This window comes from Papilio polytes, unplaced genomic scaffold (genome assembly GCF_000836215.1).
Source record: "Papilio polytes unplaced genomic scaffold, Ppol_1.0 DF824135.1, whole genome shotgun sequence".
Lineage (NCBI taxonomy): Eukaryota > Metazoa > Arthropoda > Insecta > Lepidoptera > Papilionidae > Papilio > Papilio polytes.
The window spans coordinates 2,830,296-2,849,860 of NW_013525069.1; the positions used below are offsets into that span (position 1 = coordinate 2,830,296).

At 31.0% G+C, this 19,565-nt stretch overlaps 1 protein-coding gene across 4 annotated transcripts in view; it reads left to right on the forward strand.

Annotated features, from left to right (window-relative positions):
• LOC106099288 overlaps window positions 1-19,565 on the forward strand; it is a 121,077-nt gene that overhangs the window by 71,817 nt on the left and 29,695 nt on the right. For all 4 annotated transcript variants that reach the window (XR_001225369.1, XM_013277789.1, XM_013277791.1 and 1 more), the window contains one exon: window positions 14,055-14,212. Coding sequence is in view for 3 of the 4 variants with exons in the window: in XM_013277789.1 (XP_013133243.1) it covers window positions 14,055-14,212 (158 nt within the window). In the remaining variant the exon portion in view is untranslated. The remainder of the gene's footprint in view (window positions 1-14,054; window positions 14,213-19,565) is intronic.

The following is a 19,565-nucleotide window of genomic DNA, read 5'->3' on the forward strand; positions in this document are numbered from 1 at the left end:
TTTTGTTTTTGGTGTATTTTGTTTTGATTTTAGTGCATTTTGTTTTGTTTTTCGTGTATTTTGTTTGGAAGTCGGTTTTGTTTTTTTATTATTAAATTACATTTGTAAAGTCATGGTTAGGTACATATTGCTTGTTTGTTGATTGAATTGTTTTTTTTACATTTGATTTTTATATGCTCTGTTATTATGATTAACCTGCCGATAATTTCATCTGTGCGTTTATTTTAATTACGTATTTACATATGCAATATATTATGTACTTCACTTTACATAACTTGATGACCTTCAGAAAACCGTTCTAAAGTGATATTCAGTTATGTTGTGCGTAAAACAGCTATTTTTAGGCATTTATTATCAACTTACTTTAGTTGTACATATCTATACTATTATAATAAAGCGTAAACACACACTTCTTTGTTGCCTAAGATGTCAGCAATTACAGCATATTTTTGAAAAATACTTTTTTTTAATAAAAAGCCCTACAGTTACGTCACGCTTTAAGCTATATATTCTCACGCCATTAAACTTAGGGGGTAAATATTTTGGATAAAAACCCTAATGTGAGAAAGAAACCATAAGTTTCTGCCTACATCAAGAAAACAAGGTTGCCATGGTTTGTCATCATGTTGTCTCATTTTGACACTTGCAATTTATAATTAGACACATGTAAACAATAAAATTTTCATAATTTTATGCGGATGTAGTCGCTCGGGAAGAGCTAGTTGTACAATAAAAGGTATATCAGAAAACTGTTGCCAATATTTCGTAGATAAGCACATCTTGGCTGAACTATCCCGGATCTAATACTATTTCGACTTTCGATCACGACTAACAAATTATCATAGCCTTATATAACAAGGAACTAAAAGCATATTTAGTTATACAGGGTGATACAAAATAATCCGTACTTAGTCATTATCCACTCGCTGCGTTCATATTATCAGTTTTCACTTTTTAGTGTATCGTAAGAGAAAGTAGATTTAAAGTTTCAACTTTTCCTTTCATCCTGTATCGTAAACATACTGTAAAAGTTAAAAGTAGTGTTTTTTAAAATGTCACCAGTTTTTTAACTCTTCTTTTTATCCTATATTATTTTATGAATAAAAAATGTTAATGTGTTTGTGTGAGAAATTGAAACATCCTGTATCAATGTATTGACTATAATTCCCTTGTTTCACCTTTGGGCACATCTTCATGTTACTTAATGTTACATAACCCTTGCAATGCCACCGCGGCATTACGTTCGTGTACAAACTAGTTGCGCAATGCAACTTTTTGTTTTCACTAAATTAACACGGGAAAATACACTTTAGCAATAGATTTAGTGTCAGTTAATAATTATGATCCTATATTTATATAATTAAAAAGATAGAAACGTAAAACATAATCTGTGTTGAGCGACGAAAGTTATTAAGGCCAAATGATATTCATTATGCATTAACTATCTTTCGCCCGCGACTCCGTCCGCGTGGAACTTAAAAAAAAACAAAAGTAAGTAGCCTATGTGTTCTTCCAGACTATGCTATAGATCTATGCCAAATTTCATCCAGATCCGTTAAGCTGTTTAGGCTACAAACCCTAACAAACATCCATCCATGCATCCATCTAAACTTTCACATTTATAATAATAGTAAGTAAGTAATTTATAAAGATAGTAAAGCCAAGTAAAATGTAAACACAGAAATTAAAAAAACGAAGACAGTAAATTAAAAGTAGTAGGGAACAGATTCGTTTCCGTGTCGGTGAATGTCAAATTCACTTTTAATTATTATTATTGTTTAATTAATAATAGATTATTATATTTTAATAATTGTCCTTGCATCAAAATCTAAACTGGGTACATAGTGACCTGGAGACGGCGAGGCGAGCGGCCGATCAGGAAGCGAACAACTTTCTATTTTACCCACCTGTCTGGTCCTGCAGCTTTGCAATTCCTTGCAAATGATTAGCGAAAAATCAATCTTCACACTATTTATATTAGGTTCTTTTTACTTCACGCTTATTCCGTTACAGAATGCAATATAGTCGAGTCTATGCTTCATTTAAATTCTCGTTTTTTCTGAGCTATAGGCGGAATCGTGATAGAGTGCCAAGGAAAACAGTTACTAGGTCTTGTTTAAAATACTAAATATATATTGCTTTATGGACTTCAATACGTGTTATATAATTTGAGTTAGACGACTGATATATTTTAAATCAGCCTTGAACTCAATTAAGTGAAAACATCCGGGTTTTTACACAATGCAAATAAATTATTTATGTTCAATGGAATGAAATTGTAATTATATCTGAATGTTTTCGTAAATAAGGATCAATCTGAGACTTATTCAACTGCATAGATTTAATCACAGTTTATCTTAATTAGGTGACAGATTCTAAGCTTGTTATTTTGCCTTATTCTTAACTTTTGTTCACGTTTTTGAGTTGGTTAAAAGCATACGTAATAGATTAGATACTAACGTTAAATAACATTAACGCATTTATATGTTTACATTTACCATAGTAGTTATTCATTTTTCAAGTATTTTGCAAAGCGAAATAGATAAGCAATAGTTTTTTCTTTTTTTCGTTCCCTTAACACATTTTTAGTCAGGGACTTTGGGAGCGGGTGTATCTTTATTTCTTTATTGTTTTTTGAAGTTTTTTTTTTATATAAAAAAAGCGGGCAAACGAGCAGCGAATCGCTTGACATCAAGTGATCCGACGCCCATGAACATCCGCAACGCCAAGGGAACTGGAGTTGCGCTGCCGGCCTTTAAGGGAGGAATACGCTCAAAGTTACAGCAATATTAATTTTTATATATATCTATCACGATATCAAATTACTATATCTAATACCTAATTTAATAACAATAAAATATTACAATGCAATACAATTAAATGCAAAATGAAATAAAGACTAGAACTATGATTAGAAAAACGACGAGCGTAAAAAGTATCAATTAAATTTATATACACTTAAAATACAATAAAACTCAAATGTAAATTCATATAAATAATTGTTATAATAAATACGAAATCCAACATTTCACGCTTGACTGTTAACGGTAAGTACTTGATCGGCCCGAAATAGATTGAATAGGATGATATATTAATGAAAGGTTTCGTAAGCCGACGGAGCGTCATTTCCTGATATATATCAATCAACATCAGTTAACTCAAGCAACAAACAAGAGTAGAAACGAAGAAATATTGAATAATCACCATAAATATGGCGAAACATTTATGCTGGGTTTCTGAAGTCTCTACCTATTTGGTTATAGTTTGACCTGAGTTTCAATAGACTAAGACTTAAATTACATAGTTCGGAATCTCATTTAATGACGTTATAGAATTAGAAACACCAACGAATGGTTAAATGTAGCTGGGAAACCGACCATTAGAGACACAATTGGACATTTATATGATCCAAAAGACTACAAAATAACTTAAAAGTTTCGTTACACTGCTATTTGATTATTAGCCCTTTAAACCAATTACATTAATGTCAGTGAAAGCAAAAATAATAAAAAAAAAACATTTTTTTATTTACATATGTATAAATGAAGATAATAAGTAGAATAAAAAACAAATATTTAACTAAAGATTCAAAGCGAATTACATAAAAACATACTACAAAGTATTTAAAATTTTACAATTCGTTGTTAGTATTTAACAAGTATGTTACATTTTAAATACCATTTGTTATTTCCGTAGACTTGTAATGGTTGATCCATTTATGTAACTGAACACGCGTGACACTTGTCTTCATTGTTCAAGTCGGTACTAATTTACATGCAATAAATCCCAACTAAACTTTATCACCGGTCATTAAGAATCAAAGTCGTAAAGCAAGTTGTACATTTCGAAATGGAGAGTTGACAAGTACACCTGTTCACAAACATAAATCGGTCACTTAGACAATTGGTTACATGATTTTTTTCAACACGTGATGTTCCATAGTTTATTAGAATAAAAATTCTATGACTAATTTTATGTATTTCATAGCATTTATTACCTTAAAATGTTGACTATAAACTGATTTTAAAACCGAAATCTCCTTGTATATAAGCAAAACAAAGAGTATTTACTTGAAACTTAAAAAAATATTACTGTTACTTACTGATAACTTAGCTTTTTTATAGTTTAGGAATTTTTGAAATCGGCCAAGTAGTTTTTGAGTTATTATAAAACATGTAAAAATACAAATCTTTCCTCGTTACAATATTAGTATTGATAACTCCTGTAACAAAGTGAAATTTAAGTGGACAAGAATAATTTAAAATGACCCAAAAAAAATCCCCTATATCAACATATTTTGTTTAATGCAACGATTTTTAACTTAGCAACCATCTCAATTATAAATCGCTCTCCGATGCTTGCTGCTCGTGACTTATATTGTCAAAGGTCAGTGCGACTTATTAGAATCGAGCTGACGCTGGTAAAAGGATTTAGGTCCGACCACATTCCTTTGCAAGCTTTAGCTAAATGCTTTGTTCGATTAACTTAAGTTGTATTACAAGTATAATCGATAGGGTACAAAATACCTTTAAATGCAAGTGTTTTCAACTAGCTGTTCCCGTGCGACTTCATCCGCATGAAATTATGAAAATTTTATTTCATTGTTTACATCTGTCAAATTATCAATTACAAATGTCGATATGACATGACATGATAACAGCCTTGCTTTCTTGATGTTGGCAGCAACTTATGGTCTCTTTCCCAAATTAGGGTTTTTATCCAAAACACTTACCCCGTTTAATTTAATGGCGTTAAAATATACAGCCTAAAGCGTGACGCAAGTGTAGGACTTTTTATTAAAAAAAGTGTAATTCAAAAATATCTTGATATTGCTGACATCTTAGGCAACAAAGAAGTGTGTGTTTACGCTTTATTATAATAGTATAGATAGAAAATAATGTGCAACAGCATTCAGAATAACTTGGTATTTTCATGTCAATTTTAATTTGTAAAGATAGGAATTTTAGTCGAAGAAAATTTACTAGACCCAGGGATTTATTTTCATTCGCACTGTATATTTTCGCAAGTACATTGAATTATTACTATGTTTGTATTTATTAATGTAATATTTTTATTGATGAAAAAGGAAGCCACAAAATTAAAAACGGCAACCAGGTAGGACGACTGGTAAAACAAGTTCATAAAAGATTCGTCGAGACTACGTAATTGGTAAAGGTCACGCCGACCTATAAGGTGTAGACAATTGACGTATTGATATTCAACTGATAAGTTTTTGATTAGGGTTTTAAACTCATCTTAACAAAGACCGTTACTTATCTACAGTTAACGTGTTGTTTTTTAAATTCAAATATTGTTGTTGAAAATTAAAAAATGGGTTACAGATAAAATAAGGAAGCCATGTTTTTTTAAACAGATTTATATCTTAGTGTAATACAATAAAATAAGGTCTATATAGAAACAAAAGGAAATTAAAATTTAAAAATATTTGCCAATCGATACGAAACACAAATAAACAGAGTTCAAAATAATTGATTCTATGACCTTGACGCGTGCATCTCATTTAAAAATGGGTGGGTCTGTTATATCTTTTTTAGTTTTAATCTCCAAAACCATTATCTAATTAAATTCCAATAGAACAGTCGGGAAATATTAAATAAGTCTTAATGCAGATTTTTTATAGTTATGAACTACAATTTTAAAACTATACTAATATTATAAAGAGAAAAGATTTGTATTTTTGTATTATTTGAAAAAACTCAAAAACTACTGTGCCGATTATAAAATTCTTTCACCGTTAAAAGCTACGTTATCATTGGGTGAAATATTTTTTTAAATTTCACTTAGGCGTAGTCGCGAGAAACAACTAGTCTTTTATAAGAAAAAAAAATAATTTTAAAACAAAATAATTTATTATGTAAATAACAGATACTTAAAATACCTTTAACCTTTCTGAATTATCGTCATATCTTTATTAGGAATCTTATTTATCTGCTATCTGTACAGTTTTTATGTATGTCAGTTTGTATGGATGTAGTTGTAAGATGAGCCGTAGCTAAATACCAATCGAAGCATAAACTATGTGTCCGTTCACTTGGCATCTCAACTTAAAAGGTCGACAAGGGATGACCAAGGTTAGAAGGTCGCTCTACTTGAGATCAGACAAGAACTTTAGTATAGTTAGCATAAAAGATAACAAAACCAATCTTATGTAAAGAATCTTTAAACTTTTTTGTATCTTTTTAATAATAACTAGTTGTTGCTTGCGACTTCGCCCGCATGAAATAAAAAATAGCTGTTACTCAGCGATAACATAGCTTTTTAATGCTGTAAGAATTTTTGCATTCGGTCCAGTAATTTTTGAGTTATTTCAATACATACAATACTCCAATAATTCAAATCTTTCCTCTTTATAACATTGGTATAGATATATAACTTTAAACTGTCGTGGTTTTTACAAATATAATGTTCGTAAGATGCGGGTTTCTTACCACGATTGAATTGTTTTAGCTCCCGATATTTCGGCACAGTTGCATGCGCCATGTTCACGGGCTGACTGAAGTGATGCGGTAGTGTGAAAAAAAAAAATATTTTTTTCACACTACGTCACACACAACCTGGTAAGAAACCCGTATCTTACGAACATTATATTGGTATAGATAACTGCTCTGAGATACATTAAGCTGACTAATTGAACAAAAAACGTATTTAATTAACGTTTTAATTAAACTTTAATTGTAAATGTTAAATACATTTTTTGACATAAAATTCAAATTTGTTAATGACTTGATCTATTTGTTAAAATTGTCATATTAATTTGCTCTCCGTACAAAACACTTGTACTATCAACGAAATGAATAATTTATTAGAATTAACTGGAATGTAGCCACTTCAATTACGTTCAATGATGAATAAATCAATTGACATTTTAGTACATTTAAAAATTCTTGCATAATAATAATTTACGGTAAATTTCCTTGAATCCATAAAAAGTCAAACAAACGTGTTCAATGTTTTTATATTGATTGAATGAATTTATCAAAGTTCATCGAAACATCAGTGAAATCAAGTTTAACAAAGTTAGCATGCATATTTGTTTATTTCTGTTTAAAACCATTAGTAGACAACTTTTATTAGATAGATACTTTTTTTTATTTGAAGAAATTATGAAAAATACTTGCATATTCTATTAAATAATAAAATCTAGAAATAAATTCCTGGAATTGTTTTGCTTATACAATAAATTATATTTCGTGTTGTTTTAATGCATTTTATGTACATGTTATGAAGCAACTTGTTCTTGAATTTGTGGTATGTTGAGACGTTCTGGTTATTATTCAGTTTTGACGTTACTAAAATCCGGACCTAAAAAATAAAAAATTCAACTCACAAAATTTTAAACAAACATATGCTCCAATGGTTTCTTCTGAATTGTCGAAGTTAATATCGATACGGGATTCAACGGATCGATAAGCTCGCGGGAGGCTTTATTGTTTATGGCATTTTGAATCCAAGAGAGGATTAAATCAGACATTTGATCGAAACACATCACATCATTAGTTTAGACATTTTAAAATCATACTAATATTACAAATGCGAAAGCTTAGACCGATGGATGGATGATTGTTAGAGTTTGTAGCCTAAACGGCTGACAGGATTTCAATGAATTTCGGAAAAGATGCGGAGGATAGTCTGGAAGAACACACACTTTTGTATTCTTAATTCCACGTGGACGGACTAGCGGGTGAAAACTAGTTTCATAATATAACTAACGGTCGCACGTGATCTGGTCAGAGCAAAAAAACCCATAATATTTCCGTATATATATGTTACTTTCGCCAACGTACAATCAAAATGGGCCCAGCTGTTTCAGAGATTACCAACAAGACCTTCCGGACATAAATAAAGACACAACAATTTTCAAAATTATTGTGTCTTTATTTATGAGTTGAGCGTCGGTGGCTCAGTGGTATAAGCACTTGACTTGTAATCTACAGGTCTTGGGTTCGAATCCCGCCGCCATGTACCAATGTGATTTTCGATTTTTTGAATTTTCATATGTACATAATTTACCCGACGTTCTTACGGTGAAGGAAAACATCGTGATGCAACCTGCACATATCGGCGAAGAAATTCAAAGATATGTGTGAAGTCAACCAACCCGCACTTGGCCAGCGTGGTTGACTATGGCCTAGTCACCTTAACTTTAGGGTAGGCTCCGAGCCCCTCGGTGTGGACATATAGTGAGATGATGATGATGATGATGATGATGAATTTTAATATTTAATATTTCATAGGATTTTTGTTATTATCCATGCAAATACCTCATTCGCGAAATATGTTTTTACAACACTATATGTATGGGGATAATCGAACGCGTTAGCTCGATTTTCCAAAATTCTATAATCGTTTTATTTATTTAAAACTTAAGACTTTAAATTATTTTAACACAAAAATTGCATTTTTTTTTTCATAAAAAGATAATTTTAGTACTAAACCGAAATGTCATAACCAACTATTCGGTATAAAATATCAGGTTGCCTTTTGTCCATATCTTACATCATTTAAGCTAGATTAAATTTATAAAATTTTCTTTGTATTTGTTATACTCGGCTTATATTCAGTTAATGTTAGGTCCAGTCGCGAGAATGGTCGCCGGAAACTCGGACACGCAAGGTCATACTGCTATTTGCTTATGTGGAGCAACTTTGAATGATTCTGAATTAAAAAAAGAACTCTAATAGTTTTTGTTTAAGATTGAAATTAGCTTAATTAAATTACTAATACTAAGAATGCGGAATCATTGTATAGTAATATACTTGATAGTTTATACTTTCCTTTAAAATTTAAATATCTCAAATATTATTAAACTAGCTTTCGCCCGCGACTCCGCGTGAAAATTGAATCGCCTATGTGTTCTTCTAGACTATCCTCTACATCTATACCAAATTTCATCGAGATCTGTTCAGCCGTTTAAGCTACAAACTCTACCAAACATCCATCCATCTAAATGTACAAAAACATACTTACGTAATGCCTAAATATTATGGATTTATAACTAAACTTTTAGTAAAGAAAAAGTTTTTTTCTATCTATATTGAAAGATGTTTTGCGTTTTCAATATTAAGTACCATACTTAAAACAGAAATATTTTAATTATAAAAACGACGCACCCTTCTCTTCAATAATTTACAACTCTGGAGTGTCACAATTGTAATAAAATTTTTAAATTCGAGGAAACAAAATAAAAATAATTGTGAAAACTGGTTTTTTGAGGACATCAATGTCTGCTTTACCGAAAAGGTTTTAATATCCTTGTTCTGTGAATAAGTTTTAAGCATTTTAGAGTTTAGATGTTTGAACCACAGTCTTTATATTATTACTAGTTTTCGCTTGCGACTCCGTCCGTGCGGTATTAAAAAAAATGCGTTCTTCTAGGCTATCTTCTACATCTATACCAAATTTCATCGAAATCCGTTCAGGCGTTTAGGCCACAAACTCTAACAAACATCCATTTATCCATCCATCCATCTAAACTTTCGCATTTATAATATTAGTATGATTTATTATTCACTTACATATATTATCATGACTTAAATTACATGAAACATCAAACTCTATTTAATATTTCAAATATTACATTAAAAATATGCCAGAATGTACTGTACATTAGGCACAAAACTATTTACACAACTGTTTCACGTCTGTTTATCTATGATTTAACAATGTTAAAAAACAAATTGTTGTATTTTTAAGTTATCATTACAATATTTTCGCAGCACCCGTAGAAGTCTTTTTCTTAGCGGTTACATTTGCTAACGAGTGATTAATTAATTTAGGGGTAAAATGATATTAATATACCCTATTTAAGTTTAAAAGATATTTTCTAGCAAGAAAAAAGTGATATTTCATTTATTTTATGTAACTTTGATCTGATTACGATAACAAGATTAATATTATTTTTAAAGAATTTCCACGTGTTAAGAAATCTTGTCGGCTGTTTATTTTAAGGCCAATTGAATTCCAGTTTTAATTGCAACAGAATAATATAAGAATTTATATATTATGAAATATTTATTACAAACATTTGTTGAATTTGAACACGAATATATTTGTTTTAGTAATTAAATTCCTACAAATGTATTTTTCTGCAGGTTTCTGACTATTTAGAATTAGAAAACTCCAATTGTCTAAAATTTAAGTCAGTTAACTCAATACCATTTCCAACAAAAACACATCATTGTAGATATAAAAGTCAGCATATTCATACCTCTGTACAATATATTCCAATTTAAAATTATCACAAATCAGTTTATTTTTAACCACATTAATGTTGCGAAGGCACATTAATATCACATTAGTATTATTTCAATGCAACGGGCAAAGATTTAAACATAAATAACTTATAAAGAAGTACTTACAAGTTCGCATCTAGGTGTGGTCAGCCTTGCAAGCTTCTGTTGTTTTTATAATAATTTATTGACAAAGCCTATCATCATCTCCCCTGCCTTATCGTACTCCCGTAGGGTCGGCGCACCGGATTTTCGTCCTCCAAAGCACTCATCACTTCCTTCTTGATCATGTCACCTTTCACGCAATCCATCCATCTCTTTCTAGGTCTACCTTTACCGATGTACCCCACATAACTAACGTCCTTCTTGTTACATGCGATTCATCCCTTCTCATAACATGCCCATACCACTCAATACCACTTATTGACAAAGCCTGTAGAAAAATAAAATGCTTGCTTAATGTGACATTTTAGAACATACATTTTTACTAATATTTCTATAGCGATATTTCTTAACATTTGTCTATTTTTTTTCTGACGTTTCTTATGTTTTATTTCAATTAAATTAAATACAAATACCACATTAAAATATCTAACATTTTATTCAATTAAACTTTTTAATAACTATGTTGTTAAGGATCTTTGACAATATAATAAACGACATATATGTAGATAAAAACTATTACAAGGAAATAATCTACAAGGTAAAATAAAAAACAGGATGCTAAAGGGCCTAATTCCCTTATACAATATGTAGTACTTTAAAGCGTTGACCATAAATCAGTTCAATGATTAAGCATGAGTGACCGTCTTACGAATTACAAAACCTAACGAGCACTATTCAACGTAAATAGCACATAACATTCCGATCAACAATATAGCATTATGTAGCAAAGGTTGCTTGTGAATTGTACATTAGCGAAAATGTTCCATCACTGATAAGCTATTGATCCCATAGATGTCAAATAATGTCATGTCAATGCATTTCAATCAAAATGTATTCATAGTTTTGATAAAACGATATTCGTGCCAATTTGTTACAGTTAGTGGATTCACAGAATTTGAATTATTATTTTTGTATCGTTTAGTGCAATTCGAATATTTGAATTTGATAAAACGCAATTATAAATTTTTGAGGGAAATGTGTAAATAAATAGAGGCTTAAGTTACAAATTTAATTGCCTAATTTTCATTAATAATATTTTTGCCTGGTACTAACAACCCAGTAAGGCACTAAAATAATTTTCTAACGTCAAAATTTTTGTATGTACATCTAGCAACTCTAGCCAGTCTCCGAAACATTACTCATTTTCTGAGAATAATCTCATTTCTGCTTAAGATTTGAGGTAATAACAGTTTATTTTAGAGGCAATTGACTTTATGACCCGCTCTAGTATATAAACTGTAAATTCTTAAGACCATTTTGAAATTTCGGGATGGATGGATGGAATTTGGAACAGAGATAGAGAATACTACTGTATTATCGCCTAGACTAACTAGTATTTTTTTAATCTCGCATAAAAATTCGCAAGTAGTTTCGATAGCAAATATACCTCGTAGTAAGAACAAGTTACAAAGTTATGCAGCATAAGTTTTACTTTCAACGGAGAATCCGTGGTGTAGCGGAACATTATTGAAAGTGAGATTCGCTATCATTATCACGGAGCCGGAAAGAAACAAAAACACGCTAACAATCCCAATTGGCTGTTATGTAATAACACAACCAAACACGCCAACGTGTTTTCATTGTGTCAGGGCTGTACAAAACAACTAACTGAATAACAATGTCTGCAAAACTAAAATTATAAAATATTCAGTTTATTTCCTTCTTTCTATCACAAGGTTCTGTACTCATTTCTTCTTAAGCTTAGTTTTAATATCTACTTAATGGCTAATAGATCCTAAGCAATAAACAAGACTCAGTTTACTTCCATTTTCTAATAATCTAAATTCAGGTGGTTTAGTAAAAGTATGGAAAAATGAAATAATCGTAAATTCTTCCATTAATTTTTATATATACTTTTGCATGTACTAGGAATTTTATCAAATTAAAAACGATATAACACAATTACAGTTATGTTATTATTAATTCATTTTTCACAGCCCTAGTGTAAGAAGAAGTCTACGAAATTATTTTCAAAGTTTTTGTATAAAACAACGGTTTATTTAGAGCTAGATATCCGCGGGAAAATTGCTAGTGTACGAGTAAAAACAAAGTTCGGTATACACGGGACGGTGACCACGATGATTGATGCGACTATGACAGAATTTTGCATTTTAAACCTTAATTGCTCCTTCATAGAGCAAATTTTCCATTGTGTATTAGAGAAATTCTCACTTCAATGTAGAGGTCACTAACATTGTAGATGTTCTATACGTAAATAATTTATGTATGTTGGTCGATGTCCCGTAATAAAGTAATTGTTTGTTCAAGTATCGATTTATGAAAATCGAATCGACAGAAGTTGTATATTCAGGGCCTGTCCCACCGCTGGCTGATAGAGGCTCAGATAGCTTAAAAATGACGTCTTTGACAAAATCCGATATTTCCAGCACATATTTTACACGTTGTATTGTTATCAGATAATTTACAATTTTATGGGACAGGCCCTAAATAATATAAACAATTTTAATTGCACGAGGTCATCTTTTAAAAGAATTATTATTATGACAATAACTCTAACATTAAACCAAATTAAACATATATTTCACTTTAGTCAAAGTTAATTTTCGGAAATTAATTTTCTATTATAAAAAATGACCCGTTTTAATATATTTTAGAATTTATCTGAGATTACGTAAATCTTATTTAACAAGCATAAAAATGCCACTTTAAGTTTAAAACAAGCAATTAAACAAACTCATATGCTCCAAGTAAGAAACAAATATCTAGAGCGGAACAAAGTTGCGGCCACACTGAGCGATGTCATTACAACGTTGCCAAATCTGGATTAATATCTGAGACATTAGCAATCTCAGCTTACAAAAGAACCACACCATAACACAAGGTCAATGTTTAAAGTGTCGCAAGTTAAATAAAGACAAAGTATGAACCGTAACTAACTGGACATGTTACAAACTTACATTATTTCAACCATCAGTTTTTACTACAAAAACATCTGAACATGCCTGTCTTTATCTCATCAAAGGGAATGAAAGAGATAGCATGTTGATGTAAACGTATGTCGACAGTGTAAACCAACGGTAACAATAACTTTAAACAATGTCTTCGACACCTTAGCACAAGACTGTTATCTCTTTGTGTAACGGGATCTAAATGAGACATTTCAAAGAAATGTTACACGAAAAACGGTAGTGGACATACAAAAGAATAGTTTAAAATGTTGTGGTTTAAACTTGAACTTGGTTCAACCTTACTTTTACTCCTCTTTAATTTCATCATCATCATCAGCCTTTCTTTGCCCACTGCTGGGCATAGGCCTTCCCCAATCCCTTCCACAGAATGCAATCCTTATTCCTCTTTAATTTATCTTCACTAAATTTAAAACCGGTCGCTATTTGCAAAAGCGATTAAGTGTATACGAAAATTTATTTCTAAAATATTGATGATTAAGTTACTTGAGATTTCCACGTTTTATTACGGTACTAGCTGTTGCTTGCGAGTTCGTTTACGTACAATTAAAAAAAATAGCATGTTACTCAGCGATAACGTAGGTTTTTAATATTGAAATAATTTTTCAAATCGGCCCAGTGGTTTTACAATACATACAAATCTGTCCTCTTTATAATACTTGTATACATGTACCAAATATTCCTAATACTAATAGATTTTTTTTTTTTACAGGAACACATACAAGAAGTATTGGACAAATGGACACAGATCGACGACGAAATCTGGGCGAAGGTGATAGTGTTTGAGAAGAATCGACGCGTGGCGAAAGCGTATGCGCGTGCGCCGGTACTCACTATCAATGGATCTGACGACGGTTTTGACGGCATGAGGTCAGTCATATTTCTCTACCTAATAGTTTATATTTCAATAGTAATTTGTTTTCACTAGTGAAATGTGTGCATAAATTTCTACAGTAACTTTTGTCTCGACATGATTCGAACAAAAATACAGCCGATATGTAAAATTCCCTTCAACGAAAACACTTATCGCATTTTTAACGTTATGGAATTGAAAAATTATCCGCACGTGGCCGCTTTACATTCTACGTGCCAATGCTGAACAGTTATTGATTACGAAGTCTTTGAAGTTATTACTGCAAAAGTATGTCTGTAATAAATATTTTAACAAACTAATAAATCTGAAATAGATGTCAAAACATGTACAAAACTTACATTGCAGTATTTTTTTAAAACTTAGATTTTGCACGTAATAGTTTATGGAAATACAATTATAAAAGCAGGTGCATTAAACTACAATTTTAAGGGCCTGTCCCGCCAGATAGTAATTTGTCTGATAACAATCGAACTTATCTGACAGTGACGTCATTTTTAACCTATCTGAGTCTCTATCAGCCAGTGGTGGGACAGGCCCTTAGTTGCCTAAAGAAACATTCCGGTTAACTTTACATAAAGTTAAAAGATCTAAACGCTAATCAACATCTTAGTAAACGTTCAAATATATAAAAGTGTACAACAACACGTTAACAAATGTGTTACAAAAATAAAATATTACATAACTCATTTCATATAAAAGTTGCAATTTTTATTTTTAATTTTTGTTATAAAGATATTTAATAAACGTTGTTAACAAAAGACGCGGGTGTAGCGAAGCGTGCCAGAAACAAGGTCGCTAAGTCGGCCATTACCGAAGTTTCACAGTTTCACCGGTTTTTTAATGTTAATAACTTTATCAGATCTACACGAGTTCGTATGATAGTGAAAGTGCCTCAGCTGTACAGTGTTAGGCAATCGTGCGTACAAAAATGTCGATAAGTGATTCGATTAGCACTTCTGTCGAAACTTGCTCTATGATACAACTTAGAAATTAAAAATACTATTACTTCGAAATATGTTATACCAGAATTTCAACTATTTAAGTACAGAGATATACAAGGAATTTATATACAAACTAAACATACATATTTTCTTGATTCGATGCAAGATTTTATATTATTTCTAACTATTGAAAATTTTATCTCATGTATATTAAGGGTATCAAATCAATTTTTTCAATTTTTTACATTTGCTTACAATTCCCTTATATGTAAATATTTTTTTAGGAAACCAATGCGTTTTCCTCAATTCTGTGTACCTATCACAAGGATGAGAAATCCATTTATGGTAGGTTTAATGCACTTAATACATTTAATGCACCCTTAAATGCACGATTTTTTCCTTTTAAATACCATAAATTAAAAGGGGTAGTGAATTGAACATAGATTAAGGAAAAACAAAGATTTTTTTTTTTCAAAATAGTCTATTGCGTATAGAAGAAAAGACTGATGTATAAATGCAACATCATGCATTTAAGGTATAAATTTTTTATCGAAACATATTGACACATTATCAATCTGAAGTAAAAGTAATTTTTATTTATTTAGTAGCCTCTAAAACTTAGAATAGACCACCCACGTTCATTTAATAAAATATAAACTGCAATGATAAATCTAACTTCCAATACAACATGGTCGTATTTGATATAATTATACTCTAGAGGAAATAAATTAAAGACAAAGAGGCGTTTGTTGGCGATGTGATCAACCCGGGATATCTTAGTTGCGAGTAATGACACGGAAGTCTAGCTGTATAGATCATCGAGCGCCTGTATATGCTAATGGTGATTTATTTAATGTAAGTTAAGAAAGTAAGCATTTGCAGGAGAAACAAAATTATCACATGGAATTCTACACTTACTTACTGCGTTGGCGGAGCAACCCGAAGTAGGTCTTCTAATTCTATACAGGGTGTTTAAATAGAATGATGTTAGTGTGTTTAAATGGTATTGTATTTTTTCAATAATTTATTTTAATAGTAAATTAATAATCAATAAGACTGTAAAACTAATACGCTAATGCAAATAAACTACCACTATAAATCTTAACTGTTAACTAGAAATAAAAAAAGATTTATTCATACTTCACAGTTTACTTAAGAAGTTACCTTAAAACTTAAAATAATAGACATTTTAGTAAATGTGAATAAAGCCTTATTTAAAATCTATTTATTGTTTTAGTATTAATAGGATGATCTAAATTCAATTTGTTTTATGCGAGCAGTAAGTAGGAAGTGTCGGACGTGGACGTTCGTGCGCTATCAGATGCACACACACGAAAATCGGCATTTTAATGAAAGTCAGAGCTCCCGCAGGCTCATTTAATTAGTCTCGATCTAATGTACGCGGAGTCTAACAGGGAACAATAAAGATCGAACATTCCCTGGGGTAATAATTAGGACTGGTTCACGGATGTCTGATAGGGAAATGGCCCTTTTATTTGAATTAGAAGTTACTAAGTAGCCGCTACTGAATTTGCAATTTGTTAATTGAAATTCTTTTTCGTTTAATTCTATAGTTTTTCTAAATAAATTTCATGATAAGATATAGAATTTCATTTTATCTGTTATTTAATACGGCGGTCGGAATATATGCATTTTTTTGAATTTTACATTTCATTAAATGACCATTTCAATCAGCCAGTGACCACCACAACAACAACAAGTAATGTTGGCCACCTGGCGACAACAGATGTCTCTGATATCATTTTCTAGCGCACACGATAATTTGATCTCAGAGAGGCACTCAATGACATGCATACAATTTATGACCATCGACTTAACGCCTGTCTTGTGACGTAATAATGCGGAATGTACAACATTTTAAAACCTTTACATTTAGTATTCGTACGTATTTATTTTTTAACCTATGTTGGGTAGTTTTTATTTGTACTGGAGAGCTGTCATAATACTTACTTACAGTTATTGCCTGTAATCTATTTCGTTGAATTTACAGGTTTTGCTGAATAAGGAGTCATTTAAGTTACTTTTCCTTAATTACGGGAAGTTTTAGATACAAGATTGTCTCACGATTAAATTAAAAAAGATTTTTTTAAGGACATTTCCTACATTCTAGCAGTCGAAGTGCAAACAATTCGGTTGGCGCGGTCGCATAGGTATTGAGTTTCGCAACAATATCTGAATGTTATTGTTTATTGTCTTCTTATCGATATCTACGTGCTTTGTTAGTGTTGTGCGGAACCCGCGAGTTCAGCACACAATGGTCCCGCTAGCCTTGCTTTTTGTGGAACTAAAGCGTGGTGGTATATGTCGTTAATTTAGAATTATCTTGATAAGGTAATTTAAATGTGTTTAATACATGCCAGTAATGAAATAGATAATTATTATAGGCTTATGAATTATGTTTACTTCAAGTTTTTGTTAATAAATCTTAATAAAATCCAATTTCTTTGTAATAACTTATATGTAGTTGAATGGGTATGGTGTTGCCATTTTTTTTTTAAAGTACTACTCGTACTATTTACAAAAGTTTTAATTAAGGAACATTAACTTTTTTTATACTTTTTTAATCTTAATAGAAATGATACCATTTTTATTTCCGGCACGTTGTATATTTAAGTGAATTTACTTTGAAATAAAAGTCATATCAAGATAAATATGAAATGCGCCGTAACGTGGCATGATATAATTGTTTGATACGACACGATTATAGCAGGGGAGTCGGTTCGAAAGTGGGCCGACATTGAGGTAGGCTTTTGCAATACTTCTCATTGCCCGGCGTCAACGAATTTGTTGCAGATGTTATGAAATTGATAATTTTTTATGTTGCAATAGCATGACACATTAACCAATAACTATATTAAACAAATGTAATATTTAAAAACACTAAAATTATTAATATTTACTTAATCATTCCCTTAGGATGGAAATCGTTTCTCCCTTTTTAACTATTTTAACAAATTTTTAGGCAAATTTTTAAGCCGTAACAAGGCAGTTATTCATTTTTTCTTGTCATTCACATCAACCGCATCCGTATTACGTGTGTGGGCGTATCATATACCATTAGACCTCTTAGTAGTAAATGATACAAGTTTAACTGGAGCAGTTCTCTAGTTCTAATGTCAACATGCAAATATCAGCTATCTGATCGCTGGCCAGTCTAGTCGGGTTAAGTTGCTCCTGTCGTGTTTACAGCGATGACGGGAATTGATTCGTCCCACGGCCGCGCGTGCCGGCTTAGACGTGCCTTAATAAAGGTCTACATACACACTAAAGTGAAAACACAAAATAAATATTTTGTAATAAATCTAAATCTTAAGAAGAATTTAGGTAACAATAAAAAGCTGTTAAGGCTATTAAAAATAAAAAGCTAATCGTAACGTTGGATTTTGTTTTTTTTTAATTGTCTAATGCATAATGTAAAAAAATAAAACCAATGTTATAAAAAAAATAATTGATTTTACAAATAAATTAAATTAATTCGTGCCATTAATGGCTACTACTTCAGTGTGTTCATTCATACACTCTGAAAATATAACTAATAAAACTAAATGTAAATTCAAAGCAAATTGTGCGATTGCGTTATGAATTCAAAATTAACTTACTGAATGACATTTAACATATCAGTTTTATAGATTTAAAAACCCTATGAAATTATTTGTCCTTACCTTCAAGTTGTTCCGGTAATGTACTGATACTTTTTTTATTAACCTGTTTTTCATATTGTATCTAATTCAAAATTTTATTTTGTAATAATAAACTGTAATGATAAAGAAATTATCTCATTTAAAAAATCTGTACTAATATAATAAAAAGGAAATTTTTGTATTTATTGAAATAACTCAAAAATTACTGGGCCGAATTTAAAAAAAAATCACCGATAGAAACGTAATTTATCTGCGAGTAACAGAGGCTGTTTTTTTTTAGTCTCTAATATCACGCGGACATAGTCGCGAGCAACAGCTAGTAGATAAAAAAATGACAATGTATTCATAATAATGGCATTCATCTAAATCAAACTATCCAAGCAGATAAACCTATACGCTAACAGACTGAGAAAATGTGACATCGAGTGAAAGTGAGGTACCGGACAATGTAATCTTCAATCTGCTATGTAGAGGGCGCTGCTACGATGATGTTTTACAATATAGACATCACTTACACGTTGATTAAAGATTCAATGGCGGCTAGATTAAGCCCCCTACACACTTTCATTCTGAACAGTTCGATAGTTTAGTTAAAACTGAAGGTGTATAGCAAGCTTAAGTAATCCAACGAAATTATATTACTCCGTGTTTAACCCAAAATAAAGAAGTGATATTGAAAAATAAAAATACTTCATAAGTTGTATCGTTTTTCTAAACTTAGTACATAAGATATCAAGGTTTCTTTT